Source organism: Hydra vulgaris, chromosome 10 (genome assembly GCF_038396675.1).
Source record: "Hydra vulgaris chromosome 10, alternate assembly HydraT2T_AEP".
NCBI lineage: Eukaryota > Metazoa > Cnidaria > Hydrozoa > Anthoathecata > Hydridae > Hydra > Hydra vulgaris.
In genome coordinates, this window is record NC_088929.1 from 26,173,045 (window position 1) to 26,194,000 (window position 20,956).

The 20,956-nt window shown below is 27.6% G+C and overlaps 1 protein-coding gene across 1 annotated transcript in view; it reads left to right on the forward strand.

The window, feature by feature from the left end:
* LOC136085870 (polycystin-1-related protein-like) overlaps positions 1 to 20,956 on the forward strand; it is an 87,056-nt gene that overhangs the window by 19,866 nt on the left and 46,234 nt on the right. The window contains exons 4-9 of the mRNA XM_065807636.1: positions 9,432 to 10,195; positions 13,938 to 14,066; positions 14,180 to 14,366; positions 14,462 to 14,546; positions 15,072 to 15,253; positions 15,714 to 15,846. Of these exons, the coding sequence (XP_065663708.1) occupies positions 9,432 to 10,195; positions 13,938 to 14,066; positions 14,180 to 14,366; positions 14,462 to 14,546; positions 15,072 to 15,253; positions 15,714 to 15,846 (1,480 nt within the window). The remainder of the gene's footprint in view (positions 1 to 9,431; positions 10,196 to 13,937; positions 14,067 to 14,179; positions 14,367 to 14,461; positions 14,547 to 15,071; positions 15,254 to 15,713; positions 15,847 to 20,956) is intronic.

Below are 20,956 nucleotides of genomic sequence, written 5' to 3' on the forward strand. Positions count from 1 at the left end.
CAGTACATAGGTAGTTCAGTACACGGGCAATTCAGTACATGTTTCTTTGTAACAATTTTTTCAATTGACATTCAATTGATAATTTAAGGGAAACTTATCATTTTCATATTGGGATAATTTTTAAAACCCTTAGCAGGACTGATAATATGCAACCACAACCATTACATTTAAGAAACATCTAGCAAGAACAAAATGTTTACAGTTATTAGATATAACCAAATTTCCCTGAATTTTTTATTTGCTGACATTCCACTGAGTCTCCAGTTATCTGGGAACTGAGATATAACCTTAATGTCCTACCCATACTTCTATTACACAGGCACTCCCACATTTTCTTCCAGGAAGAAATTAGTGTGGGAAATAAAATCAATTCCTCTCCCACACTCTTTTCTTCCTGAATAAAAGGTTGCCTTCCTTTACTACTGCTCAGGCAGAATTAAGTGTGGGAAAGAAAAGCAATTCCTCTCTCACACTCTTTCCTGCCTGAATAAAAGGATGTCTTCCTTTACTGCTGCTCAGGCAGTATTAAGCATGGGAAAGAAAATCAATTCCTCTGTCTCACTCTTTTCTGCTTGAATAGAAGGATGTCTTCCTTTACTCCTGCTCAGGCAGAATTAAGTGTGGGAAAAGAAAGCATTTCCTCTCCCACACTCTTTTCTGCCTGAGCAGCAGTAAGGGAAGAGGAGAAACTTTTTTCTCCCACACTACTCCCCTCCCAGTTTTACAGGCAAGTGATTTTTTTCTCACATATCTTTCTTCTATACTCTTCCTGTTAGTACAGTGGGGAGATGACCTTGGTAAAACAGCCCACCTTCTGCTATAAAAGGAGGACTAAAATTTTAGTCAGTCTCATTCTTCTTAAATATTTTGACCTGTCAAGTCTATCTAATTAAGGTCCAAAGCTTAGAATTTAAATAAAAATGACATTTCCATTTTCAAAGTCAGAGAAGAACAAGGATGCTTCACATAACTTCCTGTTCCATAGGTCACATACCACTGGTGACATTAAGGTATGACGCTGTTGAAAGTACGAAACTTGTCTTTCAAGAATGTCCACATCTGGAAATCAGATTGTAAAGCCTCCAACTGAGCACACTCATCCTGGTGACCCAATACAGTCAAAGAGCTGTCATAGCAAACCTGAGACAGAAAGCTTCAACATCCGAGGCATCTACAAGGAATATTGTGGGGCAACATTTTCAGGGGCAACCTAATGATGTTCTTGCTAGACTACCAAAACTGATGTTGAGAGAAATGTTAGGCGGATCAGAAAATATGCAAAAACCATCTTGCCTTCTCCAAAATCAATTAACTTTGATATTCCCCCAGAATTGAATGACATTGTTTTATATGGTTCTGGAAGGGCAGATCCACAGTAAATTCTTGCAATTGGTAGCAATGACTTGCTTCTCTTTCTTGAAGGTGACACTTGGTTTGGGGATGACACTTTTAAAGTGGTTCCAGAAATGTTTTTTGAGCTCTATTGTTTTCATGCCAAAGTTGGAAACTCATATCCCCCTTGCGTCTACTTCTTGCTGCCAAATAAAACTGGAGAAACCTATCACAGAATGATTGTAGCACTCAAAGGGCTTGTGGCAAATCTTAATCCACACAAAATTCTTCTGGATTTTGAGCAAGAAGCTATCTCCAGCTTTCGAGATAAGTTTGCAGCAACAATTATTTTTGGTTATTTTTTCCACTTTTCTCAATCAATTATACAAAAGATTGGAGAACTTGGTTTAAAGAGGGAATTTGAGACAAATGAGGACTTCAACATTTTAGTGAAATCACTAGCTTCCCTGTCATTTGTGCCACTTGCTGAGTTTAATGAAAGATTTGAAGAATGAATTTAATGTTTCCAGACAATCCCCCAACAAATGACTTACTTTTATATTTTGAGACTACTTATGTTAGATATCCAAGGGTATGTGGGGTGTTCCGGAGTTCCAGGTTTCCACCTGCAATTTGGAATCATTATGCTAATGCATTAACCTGTGCACCAAAAACGACTAACTGCTGTGAAGGATTTCATAAGGCACTGCAGGCACTATTGATGTATTCACGCCCAACCATCTGGACACTTTTCAATAGACTCATCAGGGACATAGCAAATCATCGTTTAAATGCTCAGAATGCAGAAGTGCTAAATCTGGAGAACCAAAGAAACAAGTATGTGCAGTTGGCAGAGAGACTGGCAGCCCAAGTTGCTGGTTATCAAAATGAAGTCGACAAGCTTCGCTACCTGAGAGCAATCAGCAATATGCAAGTCAGATAGATTTGAAAGCAATCTGAAAAAATAGTCAATCATGAATTTCATTAGAAAATACTTCAGAAAAGTAACCAGTTTATGTATAAGTATGTAAAACAGTTATGTTTTACATACTTATACATAAAAGAGAAGATATATTAAATTGTAGCTTCAGAAGGTTTATATTAAATTATGTGTTTCGTTTAAGCCAAAAAAAGTTAGATATTATTGAAGGGGATACATTTAAATGGTATCTCTACAATAGGTCATATAGGTTTGGTACTCTTTTGCACCAACTCTGCTTGCTGTTCTTGAAGTTAGTTTTATATATCTTTAGGATAATATTGTAAAAGAGAATAATCTTCAAAAAGTAGTAGTAATTAGTGAAAAGTTTTAATACTGAGAATATTGCTAATTTGCTATCCTTTGTGCCAAATGTATTTTGAAAAGCTATAAAAAAAGTAGAAAAGGGTAATAAGACTGTAAGAGGTAAAGAGGAAAATTTTTTTTACCTGTATATAATTTACAGTACTTATTATCCATGAACTGAATTGCTCTGTACTGAATTGTCCTGTACTGAATTGCTCATGTACTGAAATGCCCGTGCACTGAATTGCCAGTGTACTGAACTGACGGTGTACTGAATTGTCTGTGTACTGAATTGCCCGTGTACTGAATTACCCTGTACTAAATTGCCCATGTACTGAATTGCCCATGTACTGAATTGCCCTGTCACCGTTAATTCGGCTGCATATTTAATGGTCTTTATAAGATTGTAATTTCTAGCGGCTGTTTCTTTTTTATGTCTCATGTGATTTGCCAGGTTTTCTTTAAGGCCATCATTTATATTCTCAGAGAAATGAATAAATTTATAAAATAATTCTCAGTGAAAATCACTAGATAAAGAAAATAAATTAAGTAATTCTTGCTTTAAAAAAAATATTTCAGTTTTAAAAGCATTTTTAATAAAAAATTACATACCGTACCCATTATTTATACTACTTTCTGATTCTTGGTCTCTTTCATTAATTCTAAACATGATTTGAATAAATTTTTTTTTAACTTATAATTTAATATGAGTTCAGCCTAAAATGAGAAAAAACAAAACAAAAACATCATAACACAAAAACTTCTTCAAAAAAAAAAGTACAAGCACTTTTAATACATAATTTGAGCTGAAAAAAATTAATAGTTCAACTTTAAATAACTCCAATGGACTAAGTCCATTGGAGTTATTTATTATTATTATTTATTATTAAGTCCATTGGAGTTATTTATTATTATTATTTATTATTAAGTCCATGGAGTTATTTATACCACTTTTACACCATTTACACCATTTAGTATTTTAAATTCTTAATACAAATTTAATAAATTAATTATTAATGAGTTTTTAGGATTTTTTATTTCAACTACCACAAAAAAACTTATTATTTTAAACTATTATGAAAAAACATTATTTGTTCATTATTTCAAAATGATGTTTTTGAACTTGATGCATTTCCCTTGTATACCAGCGGTATGTTATTGTTATGGTACTTAGAGTTAGCTAAAATGCTAATGTTTATGATATAATATAATATTGCAACTTTGAGTTTCATGTGTTACTGCAATCTTCAGGCAAATAGTAACAATTTAATTTGCTACTATATATATATATATATATATATATATATATCTACATATATATATATATATATATATATATATATATATATATATATATATATATATATATATATATATATATATATAAATATATATATATATATATATATATATAAATATATATATATATATAAATATATATATATATATATATATATATATAAATATATATATATATATAAATATATATATATATATATATATATATATATATATATATATACACACACATATATATATGTATATATATATATATATATATATATATATATATATATATATATATATATATATAAATTATTTAATTTAGTTTAATTTAATTTATTTTTGCTCTGTTCTTTTAGAACATTGAGCACTCTGTTTGTAGAATACACTAACATAATTTATATATATATATATATATATATATATATATATATATATATATATATATATATATATATATATATATATATATATATATATATATATATATATATATATATATACATATACATATATATATATATATATATATATATATATATATATATATACACACATATATATATGTATATATATATATATATATATATATATATATATATATATATATATATTTACACACACACACACACATATATATATATATATATATATATATATGTATATATATATATATATGTATATATATATATATATGTATGTATAATATAAATATTACATTTAATATTATATACAACATTAAACCAAAAACACAACTTTAATTCATTATCCGAGGTAGCAAATGCACTATCTATGCATGCTGTTGCTCATCATACAACAAGTCAACAAAATTGATGTCACATAAATATATTGAAATAATACATACTTGATCAATCAATCAATCAATCAATCATATGTATTCTGAAAATAAATTTTCACGGCTATTTACAAATAGTATTGAAATACTAATCTCAAGTAAATACCTTAAAAAAATAGTTTACTTATATACAATTAATCTTTGTAATAATAATAATAATAATAATAATAGTAATAACAATAATAACAATAACAATAATAGTAATAATAATAATAATAATAAAGTAATTATAATAATTTAAATAAATCGGTATTACTTTTCATACAGCAATCGTTTTTACTTACAAAGTTACAGTTACAAACACTAATAAACTGACAAAACGTAACAATTAACGAGGACATAAAAACGACTACTGCTAAAAAAATTATAAAGATTTAGTAAATATATTAATATAATCATAGTTGTTATAATATAATAATCAAAATATATTGCAAATATTATGACCACATAAATAAATACAATATAAACAGAAAAACACTGAGAAAATCAAAACAAAACAAAAGTTACATCAAACATTAAAAACAAAACAAAAAATTACCTTTGGCAAAAAACAAACAAAAAAAAACAAAAAAAAAGGATTAAAAAAAATAATAATACGCGGTAGAATAAAACATATGTAATAAATGGCTAAAATGAAAATAAAAACAAATAATATGTAACTGTATAAAAAAATTTATATATCATTAAAAATAAATAATAATTGAAAATAAATAAATGACTAACAAAAAATAATAAGTAAAACTATATACGCTAAAAAACTGAAGAAAAATAAATAAATAATAAAATAAATAATCCTAAGAAATAAATGAAAGAAAACTAAAGAAATAAATGAAAAAATAAAAAAAATCTTGATTTGACGATCGTGGTTCCGATGTTTAAATAGTTTTTTTTTCTTTCTTTGCCACTCTTTTTATATATTTCATTCATTAACGTTTTTTTTTTTAACTTCTATTTTCATTACTTTTTTACTTATTTTCTTACAGATATTTCTTTTTCTTTTTTTCTTTTAAAACGTTTATTTATTCTTCTTTTTTGTTGATTTTATTTTTGTTTAATTTATAAATGTTTTCTTTTCCCTTTTACTTTTTTCCTTTCAAAAGTTATTTTCAACCGTTTGAAAAAAGCGTCCACCATTTGCGATGTCATTGCAAAGCCAACCAATCAATTTTACTATTTTATAATTTTTAAAGCCAATAAAAATTAAAGGTTGAGGTATTTAATCATATAAACATATAGAAATTATAGGCAATAGTAAGAGCCCTCTTACCCTTACCCACAATGAAATATTCTATTTAGTAGAAGAAGTATAAATAATATAAATTTATGCAGTGATGTAGTAAAAATAATAAAAAAATCTAATTTTTCCTTCTCTGCCAGCTTTGTATAAATTGTGTCTGTAACTGTAAAGCCAGATAAAACATACCATTGTTTACAAAAAGGTTAAAAATAGTGTTTAGTTTAAATATTAAAAAAATCCATCGACATTTGTTTTGTTTTGAACTTTATATATATATATATATATATATATATATATATACATATATAAAATATATATATATATATATATATATATATATATATATATATATATATATATATATATATATATATATATAAATATATATATATATTTATATATATATATATATATATATATATATATATATATATATGTATATATATATATGTATATGTATATATATATATTTTATATATGTATATATATATATATGTATATATATATATATAAATATTTTTTTTAAACATCTTCGCTTCCAACAAGGCTGCAAGCAGCCACTAATTAAAGTTGGAAGTTACTGAAAGAGAAAAGATGAAGATTGTAGAACAAGATAACGATTGACAGACGACTTAAAAGATTGCAAATTATATGAATCAGGAAAGCAAGATGAAGGAAGCGAATTCCAAAGAACTGATGTTCGTGGAAAAAAACTAGACAAGTAAGCGTTTTTGGAGCACTTAGGAACAGTCACAGAAAAAGAATGAGACTTAATTGAATGACGAGTAACATGAGAATGAATTTTAGTAGATGGCACAAGAGACGCTAGCTCTTTAGAGCAGTGCCCATTATAGTATTTGTAGAAAAGAGAAAGAGAAGCAACATTACGACGATGTGATAAGGAGGTTGGCTGCAAGAGCAGGTCCAACTATGTTTACAATGCATTTTTGCACCTTGTCTAAAAGAGAAAGGGCATCGTTAGAAAATCCACCCCAGATATGGCAACAGTATTCCATACAAGGCCGGATTTGAGATTTATAGAGATAGAGAATAGAATCCGAAGTAAGAAAGTGATGAGCTCGATAAAGAGATGCAACCTTAGCAGATGCTAATTTTGCAACTGATTTGATATAAGGTTTCCAAGAAAGATTGGAAGTAAGAGTTATTCCTAGAAGATGAAGAGTAGGTGACTCATCGAGTACATCACCGTTCATAAATAAAGGAAGATCTAACTTATTGTGATAATGATTGGCTGAAAAAAATTGAGTTTTATCTGAATTAAAGTTCACCAGCCGCTGTGAGCCCCAAGCTGTAGCAGAAGTAAGATCCTTTTCAAGCTCAAATGCCCCCTCCAAGCAATCTGAGAGTGTTGGCTTCTTATCATGACAAGAATAAGTGGTAGTATCATCAGCAAACAATGCCACCTTAGATGTGAGAATATCTGGAAGATTGTTAATGTAAATTAAAAAGAGTATAGGGCCAAGGATAGAACCTTGAGAAACCCCTGAAGTTACAGAATAAGAAGAAGTCCATCGAGGTTGTCCGTCGAGGACAACTTTTATGCTACGATTGGAAAGGAAGGATTCAATGATCTTAAAAATGTTGCCAGATACACCATAAGAAGAAAGCTTATGGAGAAGACCATCATGCCAAACTTTATCAAAAGCTTTTGAAATGTCAAGAGCGATGGCCTTATATGTATATATATATATATTATATATATATATATATATATATATATATATATATATATATATATATATATATATATACACATTTATACATAATAAATACATAGATATAAATTATATGAACTTGAAAAATATCTGTGTGTTAGTGTTTGTATGATAAATGTCTATTGAATATTTTTTTAATACATTTTGAAAATAAAATTATATTTCTTGCACACTCTTTGCAAATATTTCATTTCCAAGTGTTAATCCATTACTGAGCACATCTTTTTTGTTACACAATATACAATCTATTACAGATGATATTTTTATTTCTAAATATTTAGTAAATATTAAAAAATCCTAGGGTAATAGACATAAATAATTCAACCTAAAATCTCATCTTTCAGAAATTATTTGAAATCCAAAATACTAAAATTTAATTAATGAATAACACATTCATACTTAAAAAAAAAAAATGTAAAAAATTGATAAAAATCAAAAGAATTTCTAAAATCTCAAGTAAATTTTCTATTAACACTTTTAACACTGATTTCCAAATTTTAAGAAAATGCCAAAAAGACTACTACAGGACGATATGTCTTGAATGTTTAAGCAAAAGTTCAACTGAGTTGTACCTTTGCTTAAGCATTTAGAGTTGTCAACTCATTAAACGTTTTGTACAAGTACATAAATTGAAGAGTACTAAAGCTATTGTCAATATATTGTGATTCCTGATATATCAAATGATACTGGTGGATCAGCAATCATGATATAGACTTTCTTAATGCTTTATACTGCTGTACAAATTGTACAACAGTATATATTGTACTACAACATATATCATATTGTTGATAATTTATTTTTTAAGACATACCTTTTTTAATATACATTTTTAAAATATTAAAATAATAGTAGTAATTATTATTATATTAATGTAGGGTGTACCATATTCATGTTTCATATCAGATGTAACATATTCATGTGTAACAATCAGGCCCAGTAGCTTTTCTACCCAAAAAATGTAGCAAATCTATGAGGTGTAGTAAATCTACCCAAAAATGTAGCAATTCTAAAAGGAAACGTAGCAAATCTCAAAGTACTTCTCATCATCATCATCATCATCATCATCATCATCATCATCATCATCATCATCATCATCATCATCATCATCATCATCATCATCATCATCATCATCATCATCATCATTGTCATCACCATCATCAAAGTACACAAGGTACCCACTGTTAGAAATATATTACTTTAAATATTTTAAAATATTTTATTTTACATAATAAGGACAGAAAAAATAAAAATAGAAAGTGTATTGAAGGTAAAAGTTATATTAAACTTAACTATAAACCTGAAGAATAATGTTATTATTAAAACCTTTTTGTTTCTCAAATTTCTTTTGTTTTAAAATACAACTAAAAAGATATGAAATTGTAAAAACTTGAATCTGTAGGGGCTTCAGTACATATATTGACTTGGAATTTATAAGATTTAATGTTTTTTAATTTTTATCATTATAATTTACTACATCAACATTTCATTATAATTTATTTCATTAGAAATTTTTTCTTTGTCTAAAAACCATCCGGATTTAAATCAGTATTTAAAAATTTAATTCAGACAGAAAATATAGTAATACAAAAAAAAATAAAAATAAAAAATCCGTTTTTACTGTAATAAATAAAATAATGTTAATAAAAATAAAAAAGTTCAATTTATACTTTGCATTTTTCATAAAGAACTTTTTAATTTTAGTTGTCCCAAAAATTTAAACTGCAGTTTGTATAATGATGGCTGTTGCCTGAGCTACTTTAAAATAAAATCTTCTATATTGGAAGTGGGAAAAAATGCATCTATATTTTGCAGTGCATGCAATAATTATGAATATGATAGTATAAATTTTACTAGCAATCATTGTAGTTTTCATTTGACCAGAAATGTACAAGAGGAAAACAGTTTTGAGTTTGTTGTCAACACTCAGTACAAAAATGAAAGTTTTTACTTGTGTTTAACTGCATTTGACATCCAATCAAATATGCTTCATCAATGTTGGTTCTTTTATGTATATCCTTATCCAATTATTTTGTTAAAAATAGCAAATGTTACAGATATGGCAAATGGAAGCGTAGCTGTTCAAACTAATTCATGTTTTTCTCTTAATTTAACTATTAATGGTAATTTTTCAAATTTGTTGTTTAACATCAGTAATGGATTTTCAAAAGAAATTCAACTAAAATTTGCATCAAATAAATGTCACACTGTAATTGGTACTACTTTTTTTTCTTATCCTGGTGTTTATTCAATGACAATCACAGCAAAAAGTTCAGATTTTTTGCAAACCCATGTTCAACATATATCAGACTTGTTTGTTGTTCAAGATGAAATTCAATATGTTTGTTTGGAATCTACATATGGATTCTTAGGCATGGTTTCATTGTTTAAAGCAAAGATTTATGGTTCTCTCTCAGATGTTAAATTTGAATGGTATTTTCGAGAAGAAAACGCAACAATATTCACAGGTTAGTCGTAGTTTTCTTTTTAATTCTGTAACTTTATTATAAGCCTATTTTTATGCATATGTATTTAAATTAAAAAATAAGTTATTAAAAAAATGTATGTGTTCGTTTTGTTTTAAAATAAAAATTGACAAGATTTCTTATTGCAAATACTTGATCGTGAATTTGACTTGATACAATCACTTGTATTTAAGAGCAATTTTTGCACAAGGCACATTAAAGCATTCTAGTTTTTAACCACATTTAGCATAATTGCTTGGAGTGAAGTGGATTTTTAGCAACGTTTAGTGTAATGGTTTGGAGTTTAGTGGATTTTACTTTAAACTTGTTCATAAGGATTAAAGTTTGGATTTTTTGCATTACTTTTTAAGTTTTAAGGTTCCAATGATGATATCTATCCTAATATTATTATATCGATATCAAATAATGTTTTATTAAAAAAAGACTGGTCTGGAGCCTGGGAATTAAATAAATCTACTTTTACTTTATCTGAAAAAAACAAAACTTTAATACAGCAAAAAGTTCAAAAGAATTTTTGTATTAAAAGTCTTAATTGTTGTATTAAACTTAATATGAGCATGCTTTTCAACCATTTGTAAAATACCATATAAACTCGTTCATAAATAATAGTCTGAATAACTGTCGCATAAAAACTATAATTTTTTTATTTTACAGGTTAAACACAGCTACCTTTTAAAAATTATTTTTTTCTTTCTCTTTTAACAGGACTTAATTGCTTTAGAAAACTGTATAAGGGATTGATTGCTTTAATCATTTTTAATAGGATTTTTACGTTCATTTTGATTTATTTTTATTTTTACTATTTATAATTATTATTACTATTTATAATTTTTTTTACTAATTTTATAATACAACTAACAGACTTTCTTAAAAATTTTTAACTTTTACTGCACTTTGTAGAATTTCTAATTTTACCAGCCTATTCACGCACAGTTTTCTAGTTATGCTAAATGAAGTCATCACTAGTTATGCTAAATTGTGGTAGTTGTAAAAGTTTCTTGAATAGAAGATAAATACTTTTTGTCTTCTATTCAAAAAACTTTTACAGATTTATTCTTTTAATTATACTGTATATATTATAGTTACAAGTATAAATGAATGTAAGTGGTATTATAAACAATAAAGTATTAGTTTTTATTTATTAAATTTGAAAAATATATAAATTATTCATTTTGTAGGTTTTATAAACTCATGTAAAGTTTTTTTTAAAGATTTTTTTTGTTATTTACTTATCATACTATATATGAGCAACTTAACAGTATTGCTCATTCAAACGTGTTTGACGCACCCTTGGCAGCCATTGCAACTGAGGTAGTGGCAAGAAAGAGTTGCAACTCTTTTTTTTAAGAAAATGTGAACAAAAGCGTATGCATATATCTAACATAGGTAAACTTCAAGTTATGTAATGTTAAAACATACCAAAACATATATCAAGTTTTACAGTTTTACTTTCAATTAAAAATGCTTTGCAGCAACATCTTTTTAAGATCTCTTTAACATTTCCTTAATTTTGATCTATTGCATTAATTTCTGTTGTATAAATTTTTTTATTTATTATTTAGTTTTAAAATTTTTTAAAATAAATGTGCCAGCGTGGTGGAGTAGTTAGCTTGCAGAGTTTCTGAGCTGTGGTTCGAATCCTATCGCGGCAACACTTTTTTTAAAAACCTTTTTAGATTTTTTTAAAATACAAAATAAAACACTTTTGAAGTTTTATAGATATTATATACATAACAAATGTAAAGATATTATACACTATAACAAATAAAAGGATTTCTAAAAAGCTAAAAGTTCTAAAAACATCAAAACACCGAGAGAAGTTTGTTGCGTATGTGTCATAATTGAGATACTTATATTATTAATGTGCTCAGGTAATTAGTCCTAATAAGCTATGGATGGTCTGAAAAAAAATAATGGTCAGATGCTTAATAAAGAAAAAGTTTATTAAGGCACTCCTGCTACTCCAGAAGGTACTGCTGTGAAAGCAGAAAAAAAAAAAAGGAAAGCCCACAACTAGAAAAAATTTTTATTTTAACAAATTACAAATCTTTTTTTCTACATCTATTTTTTTGCCATATAGATAAAAAACAAACCATTTTATAAACTCTTATACCGATTGCAATTAATCAACACTTTTCAATCAGGTTCTTTAAATAAGCGCAGCTTTATAAGCATAAGAATAAAGTTGCGCTTATATATAAACAATAGATACATTAACACATATGTTGTGTAAATGTAAAAAATCCACTTATATAATGTTATATACAGGATCATGTGTAATATATAAGTCTTTTTTGTTCAAGCTGTTTTGTTTTGAATTTTTGTATTTATGTTATTCTGTTTAAAAAAATTGACATGGTTGATAAAACACAAAACATTTTGTCTCATCCAAGTGGAAAATTTGAAACTTCAATTTTAGATTTGCCCTTTTCTTGATAATTTCTGATTGCTAAAATTATGTAATCTTCTTCTTAGACCATCAAAAATGATAGACAGGCTTTTTCGTAAATCATTAAAGCTGAAGTTTTTTTGCGTTTGTGATATTACTTATTGGCAAAAAATTAGAAAAAACAAACTAGAAATAAGATTTTATTTAAATTTTTTTAGGAAAATTTCTTTTATTAAAAATATATAAAATATATTATGGGGTATATTCTAATAAAGAATAAATATGGTAAATACTAAGTTATTTCTTTAAAACTATTTATTTATTACTATTGTAATAAATACAAACTCTTATCCGTGAAATGATAAACCTGTTTTATATCTTTTTGTGCAATTATATGGAATCTTATTAACTATATTTAATGCAACTCAATAAAATTGAGTCTAGTTTAAATTATAAATGAATATTTTGATAAATGGTATGAAAGATTAAAAGTATATACAAAGTATATTCTAAAGTTTTTGAAATGTAAAGAGCTTGATTTTTTTTAAAATCATTTCTTTTTACATTGAAGTTAGAAAAATTTTTAGATTAATAAAAAGAAAAGTTTCTTTTATTATTTGTACTCTTACCTGTGAGACTCGTACTACATTAGCCACTGCCTACTATCTTACTAAATTACTTCATTACTAATACTACATTACATGTGAGACTTCTTAGAGCATACATAATCAGAACAAAAATATTCTTTTATTCGTATTATTTTAAATTCTGTCAAATAACAATGACTACTATTCAAATTTATGCACCACATCATATGTGGTTTAGTGCTGTGATGGCAATTTGAACACTAAATGCACTACATAAGCCACTTACCTGTGAGACTCTTACTACATTAGCCACTACCTGTTAGACTCTTACTACATTAGCCACTTAAGGCATATTTAATCAAAACAAAAATATTCTTTTGTTTTCTGACAAAGCATCATTTTATTTTAAATTCTGGCAATAACAATGACAACAATTCAAATTTATGCATCACATCATATGTGGTTTGGTGCTATGATGGCAATCTGAACACTAAATGCACTACATAAGCCACATACCTGTGAGACTCTTACTACAGACCCTACTAAGCCACTTAAAGCATACTTAATCATCTTGAATTTGATTATTAAAAAAATAGCAATTGAAAATTGATTATTAAATGGCAAGTCAAAATATTGATTATTGATCGCAAGTTAAAACATAAACGTGTGAAAAATAGTATTCAGTTAATATTATATTTTTGTTATCAAACTCCAATACAAGTTTAATGTTTATTCAAATTATTTTTAGATTCACCTGAGTGCCAATACAACATATCATATAATGCATCTTTTTTGTTTCCTGTTCAACTCACTGCTCGTAACTTTGTTAGTAGTAGAACTACTGAATATGATGTCATAATTGTTCCTTACATAACAGGTAAAATGTTTTAATTAAAATTCTATTATATAATTTACAAAAATGTATTTCTAATGCAATAGTAGTTGTTGTGGTGGTATAAAATGTTTTTTCATAAACTTTTGTCAATACAGAAGTCATAATAACACCAAACAAGAATCCTGTTCTTGAAGAGGATCATGTCAACTTTACTGTTATAATAAATAAACCAATCACTTTGTGGCATCCAAAATTTTCTTATTTATGGACATTTCAAATAGACTCTCATATAAATACCCACAAAAGTAACTTGCTAGATTTTATAGCACCGTCTTCTGGAAAGTGAGCATTTTTTTAAATATAAATATTCAATAAATTTAAAACAATTTGTATTTGAAATGATTTTTTCAAATAAAACTGTTTTTACTTTTTTTTAGAATGTTTGTTACATTGTCTGTCACTAGTGATCTACTAACTGTGAATGGAAGTTGCCTGCTTTATATTATAAAAAGAATAAAACCAGTAAATATTATTTACATTAACATAATAAAGTATTTTTTTATTTTTTATATTTAATTATTAAAGCACTGTCAGATTTTTTGCACTGTGTACAATGCAAGATGCATTTATTCAAGTCTAACCAAGCACATTATTTGACAACTAGAATTTGTCTATTGAAACCAGTTCATAAAATAATGATGACATCAGTTCATAACATAACTGTTGACATCAATAGTTATTAATTATAGACGAGTCATATGTTAAATCATATTATCAGCTATTATTTTGTTCTCATTAATGTAGCAGTGGCTGGGAGTTTGTGGTAAAGTCAAAAAAAGTTGTGTTGAATCTTATTAGTTAAATGTATTAAATGCTAAACTGCGTTGAAACTTATTAGTTAAATGTATTAAATGAAAGTTGGATGCTGTTTAATAACTTAGAATAACAAAAAAATTGTCTGTTAATTAGTTTGTCTTGTAATATTTGTATGTAATCTTATTGCATTTAAGAAAATAAGATTTAAAAAATTATTTATATTAATTTTAGTTTCAACTCCATTACAAAACATTTCAACTTGGAGAAATAACATCATTTTCTGGTTTTTTTAATGTTGCTGAATATGATGCTTCCTTCTTCAACATAGATTATAATCCTAAAATCTTATGGGTGTTTGGAGATGCTCATCAGATGATTTCTTCTGATATAGCAGTTAAACATAAATATAATAGGTAATTTATATATATATATATATATATATATATATATATATATATATTTATATATATAGCATATATATATATATATATATATATATATATATATATATATATATATATATATATATATATATATATATATATATATATATATATATATATATATATATACATATATATATATATATATATATATATATATATATATATATATATATATATATATATATATATATATCTATATACAGCATATATAGATATATTTAGATATTCATTCATAAGGTTTTTTTCAGAACAGGGAGAAGGATAATAAAATGAAATGAAGGATAATAAAAAAAAATGAAGTTTTGAACTCAAAGACAGACATTTTCATATGTCATTGATTTCTTGGTTTTGAGCTTTTTAATGATATACTTAATCTGTAAAATTATTATTCATGAATAACTATATTGCTAACAATTTATTTTTATAGAACTGGAGTTTTTTTTGCATATGTCAACGTTTCCAATATTTTATCATCATACACAAGCTATATAAAGGTTTATGTGCTATATGAACCATGTGATTTAGAAATCTATTTCCCTTTAGATTGGGATACTTTAAAGGTACTTGTATTTAAATTATAATTTTATGGACTTATATCTAGAACTTAAGATTGATATTTTATTGCATTTTTTTGTTTTGTTAATTCACCTACCCAAGGCCCAGAAGGCCACTGCAGACAAGGAGGCTACTTAATTGTGGTTATAACCCTCTCTCAACTCAATAACTCCGAAACACAAACCTTGACGAAAAAGGCATTATAATTTGGCATTATAATTAAGTTTTATCTTTTGTCAAGATTTTTGTGGAACCTGACATTTGACACTTGTTTCACCTCTTAGAAATAGTTTCCAAGAAAGAATGATATTGATAAATTTATTTAAAGAAGTTTTTTTATATATTTACTGTGAAACCAATATTTCATAGCTCAAGAAAGTATTGTTTATGACAAAAGTAACAACTTAAATAAATAATAGTTTAAATACCTGAATGTACATCTCAAAAAAAAACTTTTAAGGATGCTGAATATCTATTGCACTGGTTGTTTGCAGAATATTTAAAATAATAATTTGTGATAAATTAATGCATCATCTTCTACAAAACAATCTATTCAATAAAAAACAACATGGTTTTGTTCCATTTAAATCTTGTATAACTAATTTATTTGAAACTAATTTATCTAAACAATAAGACATCAGTAGTAGTTTTAGATTAGCATACATTAAAGTGGAGAAAAGTTTTAAGCAAGGCTCGTCAAGACTTTTAGTTTGGTTCATCAAGGTTTAGTTTTGATATTAGTTAAATTTTTTATTTGTTTATGACTTACAAAATATTATTAGAATTTTCCTTAAAACTATGTTGCTGGCAGTAAATTAATTGTTTTGATTAACAACAAATTAGAGAGATCAATGCTTCAAGATGATATTATATCTATGCAACAGTAGGCAGATGTGTTGTTGCATCATTGCGTCTATATGCTCCAAAAAAACTAAACAACTATTTTATTTTTTGTCCCTTTTTCTTACACAAAATCTCATCTATATATACAAAGTTAAAAAGTACCATGACAATATTTTTAATTACAATCATCATTAAACAATCGTTAAACATTTTATCATAAAATAATAAGTGACTTTCAACATGTTTATCAATGTGATCTTTAGCATGTATAATTATCATTCACCAACTTTACAATAGAACATGCCCTCTTGATGAATTAGCTCACAAGACTAATCTTTGTGGGGGCCTTACTGCTGGTCCAGAGCGTGTTACTTGCAGTATTTTATGTTTTTAAAAATTATTTCGTACTTGAACAAAATCATTGTTATATTATCTCCTTTAGCCTTGTCAGTTTTATCTTTTGGTATATAAAAAAATGACTCATTTGAATTCTGAAAGTCTGCAGTATGACAATGCAGGTGTGAAATATGATGTGGATATACCAGATTCGCAGTTTTGACGTAGAACGACAAGGTATTTTGTTTTCGTACTACATCTGGTATCCACAGCTGGTAACATTTTATTTCTTGATGGGCTGCTTGATATTCCAAATTAACATACCATTTTTCAGCAAATCTTATTAAACTGTTGGATCAAAGTTAGTTGTTCATTAAAAGACAAACTGGTGACCTAAATAAAGAGAATATTTCTTAAAATTTTCCAACATCTTCAGTTGCTGTTTTGGTAACCAGTTTACCCTATATTGTATACCATGATGAACCACAGTCAACATCGATAAATACAATTCTGCACCTATATGTGTTGCATCAATGGCAACCTGATTCCAATTCTGTTTTATACTTAGTTGATCATGCTTCCATTTTACAGAGTAGGGATCAATGGATTTGCACTGGTTACAATTTGCTATTGCTGCTCAGACTTCCTTATGTGATACATTCTGGTTATTTTAAAAAAAAGTTGTAATGTTGAGTGACAACAAAATGATCAACTGAATGAATTTTCATTTTATGTTCATGTAACCTAGTTGCACACACTGTTCAGCACCATTTTTGAAGGATTCATGAAAGTCCAATCAAGAATTTTTTCATTTTTTTTCTCCAATGACACAGTTTCTTTTGAAAAAGATTTGCATTTGCTGTGTGACAATTTACAAATTTGTTAAGAGCTCGGAAGTCTCCCATTTAACGTACCTTTTTCCTTTTGTTTTCGTGTACAACTCACATCAGCGGTATCAATACTTTAGGTGGTCCTGATGCTAGTTCGTTATGTGGTACAAGAATGCCAGAATTGATCCATTCATTTACTTCTTTACAGTAACTACATTTGATCTTCTTGGTTCATCTTGTAATCACAAATGGTATTATTAATTGCAGGTTCTTTATTCCAGTTTCATGATACTATCCAGTCAAACTTTGCTATGAAGTCCTGATGTTTTATTTTGTTCTCTGTACATCTTGTTGTATTTATGACATCACTCTTTATTTCATTTATTTTGTTTTCTTTTTTTCTTGTTGTAGTAACAGAACTATATTTTATTTTGTTTATTTCTTTTTCATTTCATAGTCTCTCATCTTGAATCTAATAACTTACTTTCTGACCATCAATATCTGACATCAATTTCTGACCATCAAAATTTGACTCATTCATTTCATAATCTCTCATATTGAATCTAATAACTTACTTTCTGACCATCAATATAGATTTCGATCTTCTCGCTCTACAGCTGATTTGCTAGCAGTAATAACTGATAAGTTTTTTTGTGCATTAGATAAAGGTGGAGAGGTTAAGGCCATCGCTCTTGACATTTCAAAAGCTTTTGATAAAGTTTGGCATACTGGTCTTCTCCATAAGCTTTCTTCTTATGGTGTATCTGGCAACATCTTTAAGATTATTGAATCCTTCCTTTCCCATCGTAGCATAAAAGTTGTCCTCTATGGCAGCACTCTTCTTATTCTGTAACTTCAGGGGTTCCTCAAGGTTCTCTCCTTGGCCCTATACTCTTTTTAATTTACATCAACGATCTTCCAGATATTCTCACATCTAAGGTGGCATTGTTTGCTGACGATACTACCATTTATTCTTGTCGTGATAAGAAGCCAACACACTCTGATTGCTTGGAGGAGGCATTTGAGCTTGAAAAGGAACTCACTTCTGCTACAGCATGGGGCTCACAGTGGCTGGTGAATTTCAATACAGATAAAACTTAATTTTTTTCAGCCAGTCGTTATCGCAATAATTTAGATCTTTCTATATTTATGAATGGTGATGTACTCGATGAGTCATCTACTCTTCATCTTCTAGGATTAACTCTTACTTCCAATCTTTCTTGGAAACCATATATCAAATCAGTTGCAAAATTAGCATCTGCTAAGGTTGCATCTCTTTATCGAGCTCGACACTTTCTTACTCCAGATTCTATTCTCTATCTCTATAAATCTCAAATCCGGCCTTGTATGGAATACTGTTGCCATATCTGGGGCGGATTTTCTGACGATGCCCTTTCTCTTTTAGACAAGGTGCAAAAACGCATTGTAAACATAGTTGGACCTGCTCTTGCAGCCAACCTCCAACCATTATCACATTGTCGTAATGTTGCTTCTCTTTTTCTTTTCTGCAAATTCTATAATGGGCACTGCTCTAAAGAGCTAGCGTCTCTTGCGCCATCTACTAAAATTCATTCTCGTGTTACTTGTTATTCAATTAAGTCTCATCCTTTTTCTGTGACTGTTCCTAAGTGCTCCAAAAATGCTTGTTTATCTAGTTTTTTTCCTCGAACATTAGTTCTTTGGAACTCGCTTCCTTCATCTTGTTTTCCTGATTCATATAATTTGCAATCTTTTAAGTTGTCCGTCAATTGTTATCTTGGTCTACAATCTTCATCTTTTCTCTTTCAGTAACTTCCAACTTTAATTAGTGGCTGCTTGCAGCCTTGTTGGAAATGAAGATCTTAAAAAAAAATTTTTTTTCCTGTTGTAGTAACAGCACTACATTTCGCTGTGTCATATACTAACATTCTGACATCATGGTTTTTATCACCATAAATGATGACTTCTCCAAATTTTTCAATTGTATTCATTCAAAAAATCAAATCAAATTCAAATGGTTTTTCTTTTACAATTAAAGTATTAACCATCTAGGGTATTCCATAATTTTCCAATTCAAATACAATTTCACCTAGCACTTGCACAGTTCCTCCCAAAGTTGTGCTCTTGACTTTTTAAAATAAGGCGATGTGTGGAATTAGCATGAATTACTTTAATGGAGCATCCAGAATCAATTACTACTCTTTGGAGCATTCCATTTATTTTCACTTTTAATGATGGCAAGGCCATTTTTGGGAGAATACTGCATGCCATTATTTCCAAATTCTCTCTTTTCCTTTTAAACTTTGCAATTGTTTGAATCAGACTTGAGCTTGATAATTGTGTAAAAAAGTCTTTCAATTTATCTTGCAGTCCTGTGCACAAAGTTCAAGTTTTCCACAATTGAAACATGTAATTTTGTATGTGTTCCAGACACATCAGTTGTCCGGAAAAGTAGTTTAGCAAACATTACATTATCTAAACCATCTAACTGTTGTGCTTCCTGAGTTACTTGTTCAAGGGTAACAGCAACCTCCACAGCCTTTGCAAATGCAAGTTCTTCAGGTTCCAGTAAGTAATTGGTTGGTTGAAATGTTAAAAACCATGATAAATTGGTTGCGCATCCGGCCATCTCTATCCATAAATTTGCATCCTTCAGTAGCTCTTACTATCCGCCATGAAAATTCTATGAAACTTTGGTTACCTGCTTTTTTTATTGTTGAAAATTAAAAAATTAACAACAAGAATGACTTTGGTTTAAAAAGCTTTGTCTTCACAGGTAACTGAGTCATCTTCTGGGTATGTAGGCAGACATAGATCTTCCAGTGCAGAATAGATTTGTAGTGGCAAATATGTAATGTTACGTCCATTACAGTATAAACTGCTGATGGATACCAGTATTCTGATTGCCATTGAATACTGGTGGTATAACAGCTGAAATAGCTTGTTGCGCCAATAAAAACATAAAGCTTATACACTTCAAAAAAAAATTCAAAATTCAAAAAAATATGATAAATATGACTAATAATTATGGACTATTTTATATACTTTTGATCTCCAAGAAACTGAAATAGAAGAGATCTTGTAAGATATTGTAAGAGATCTTGTAAGAGATCTTGTAAGATATCTT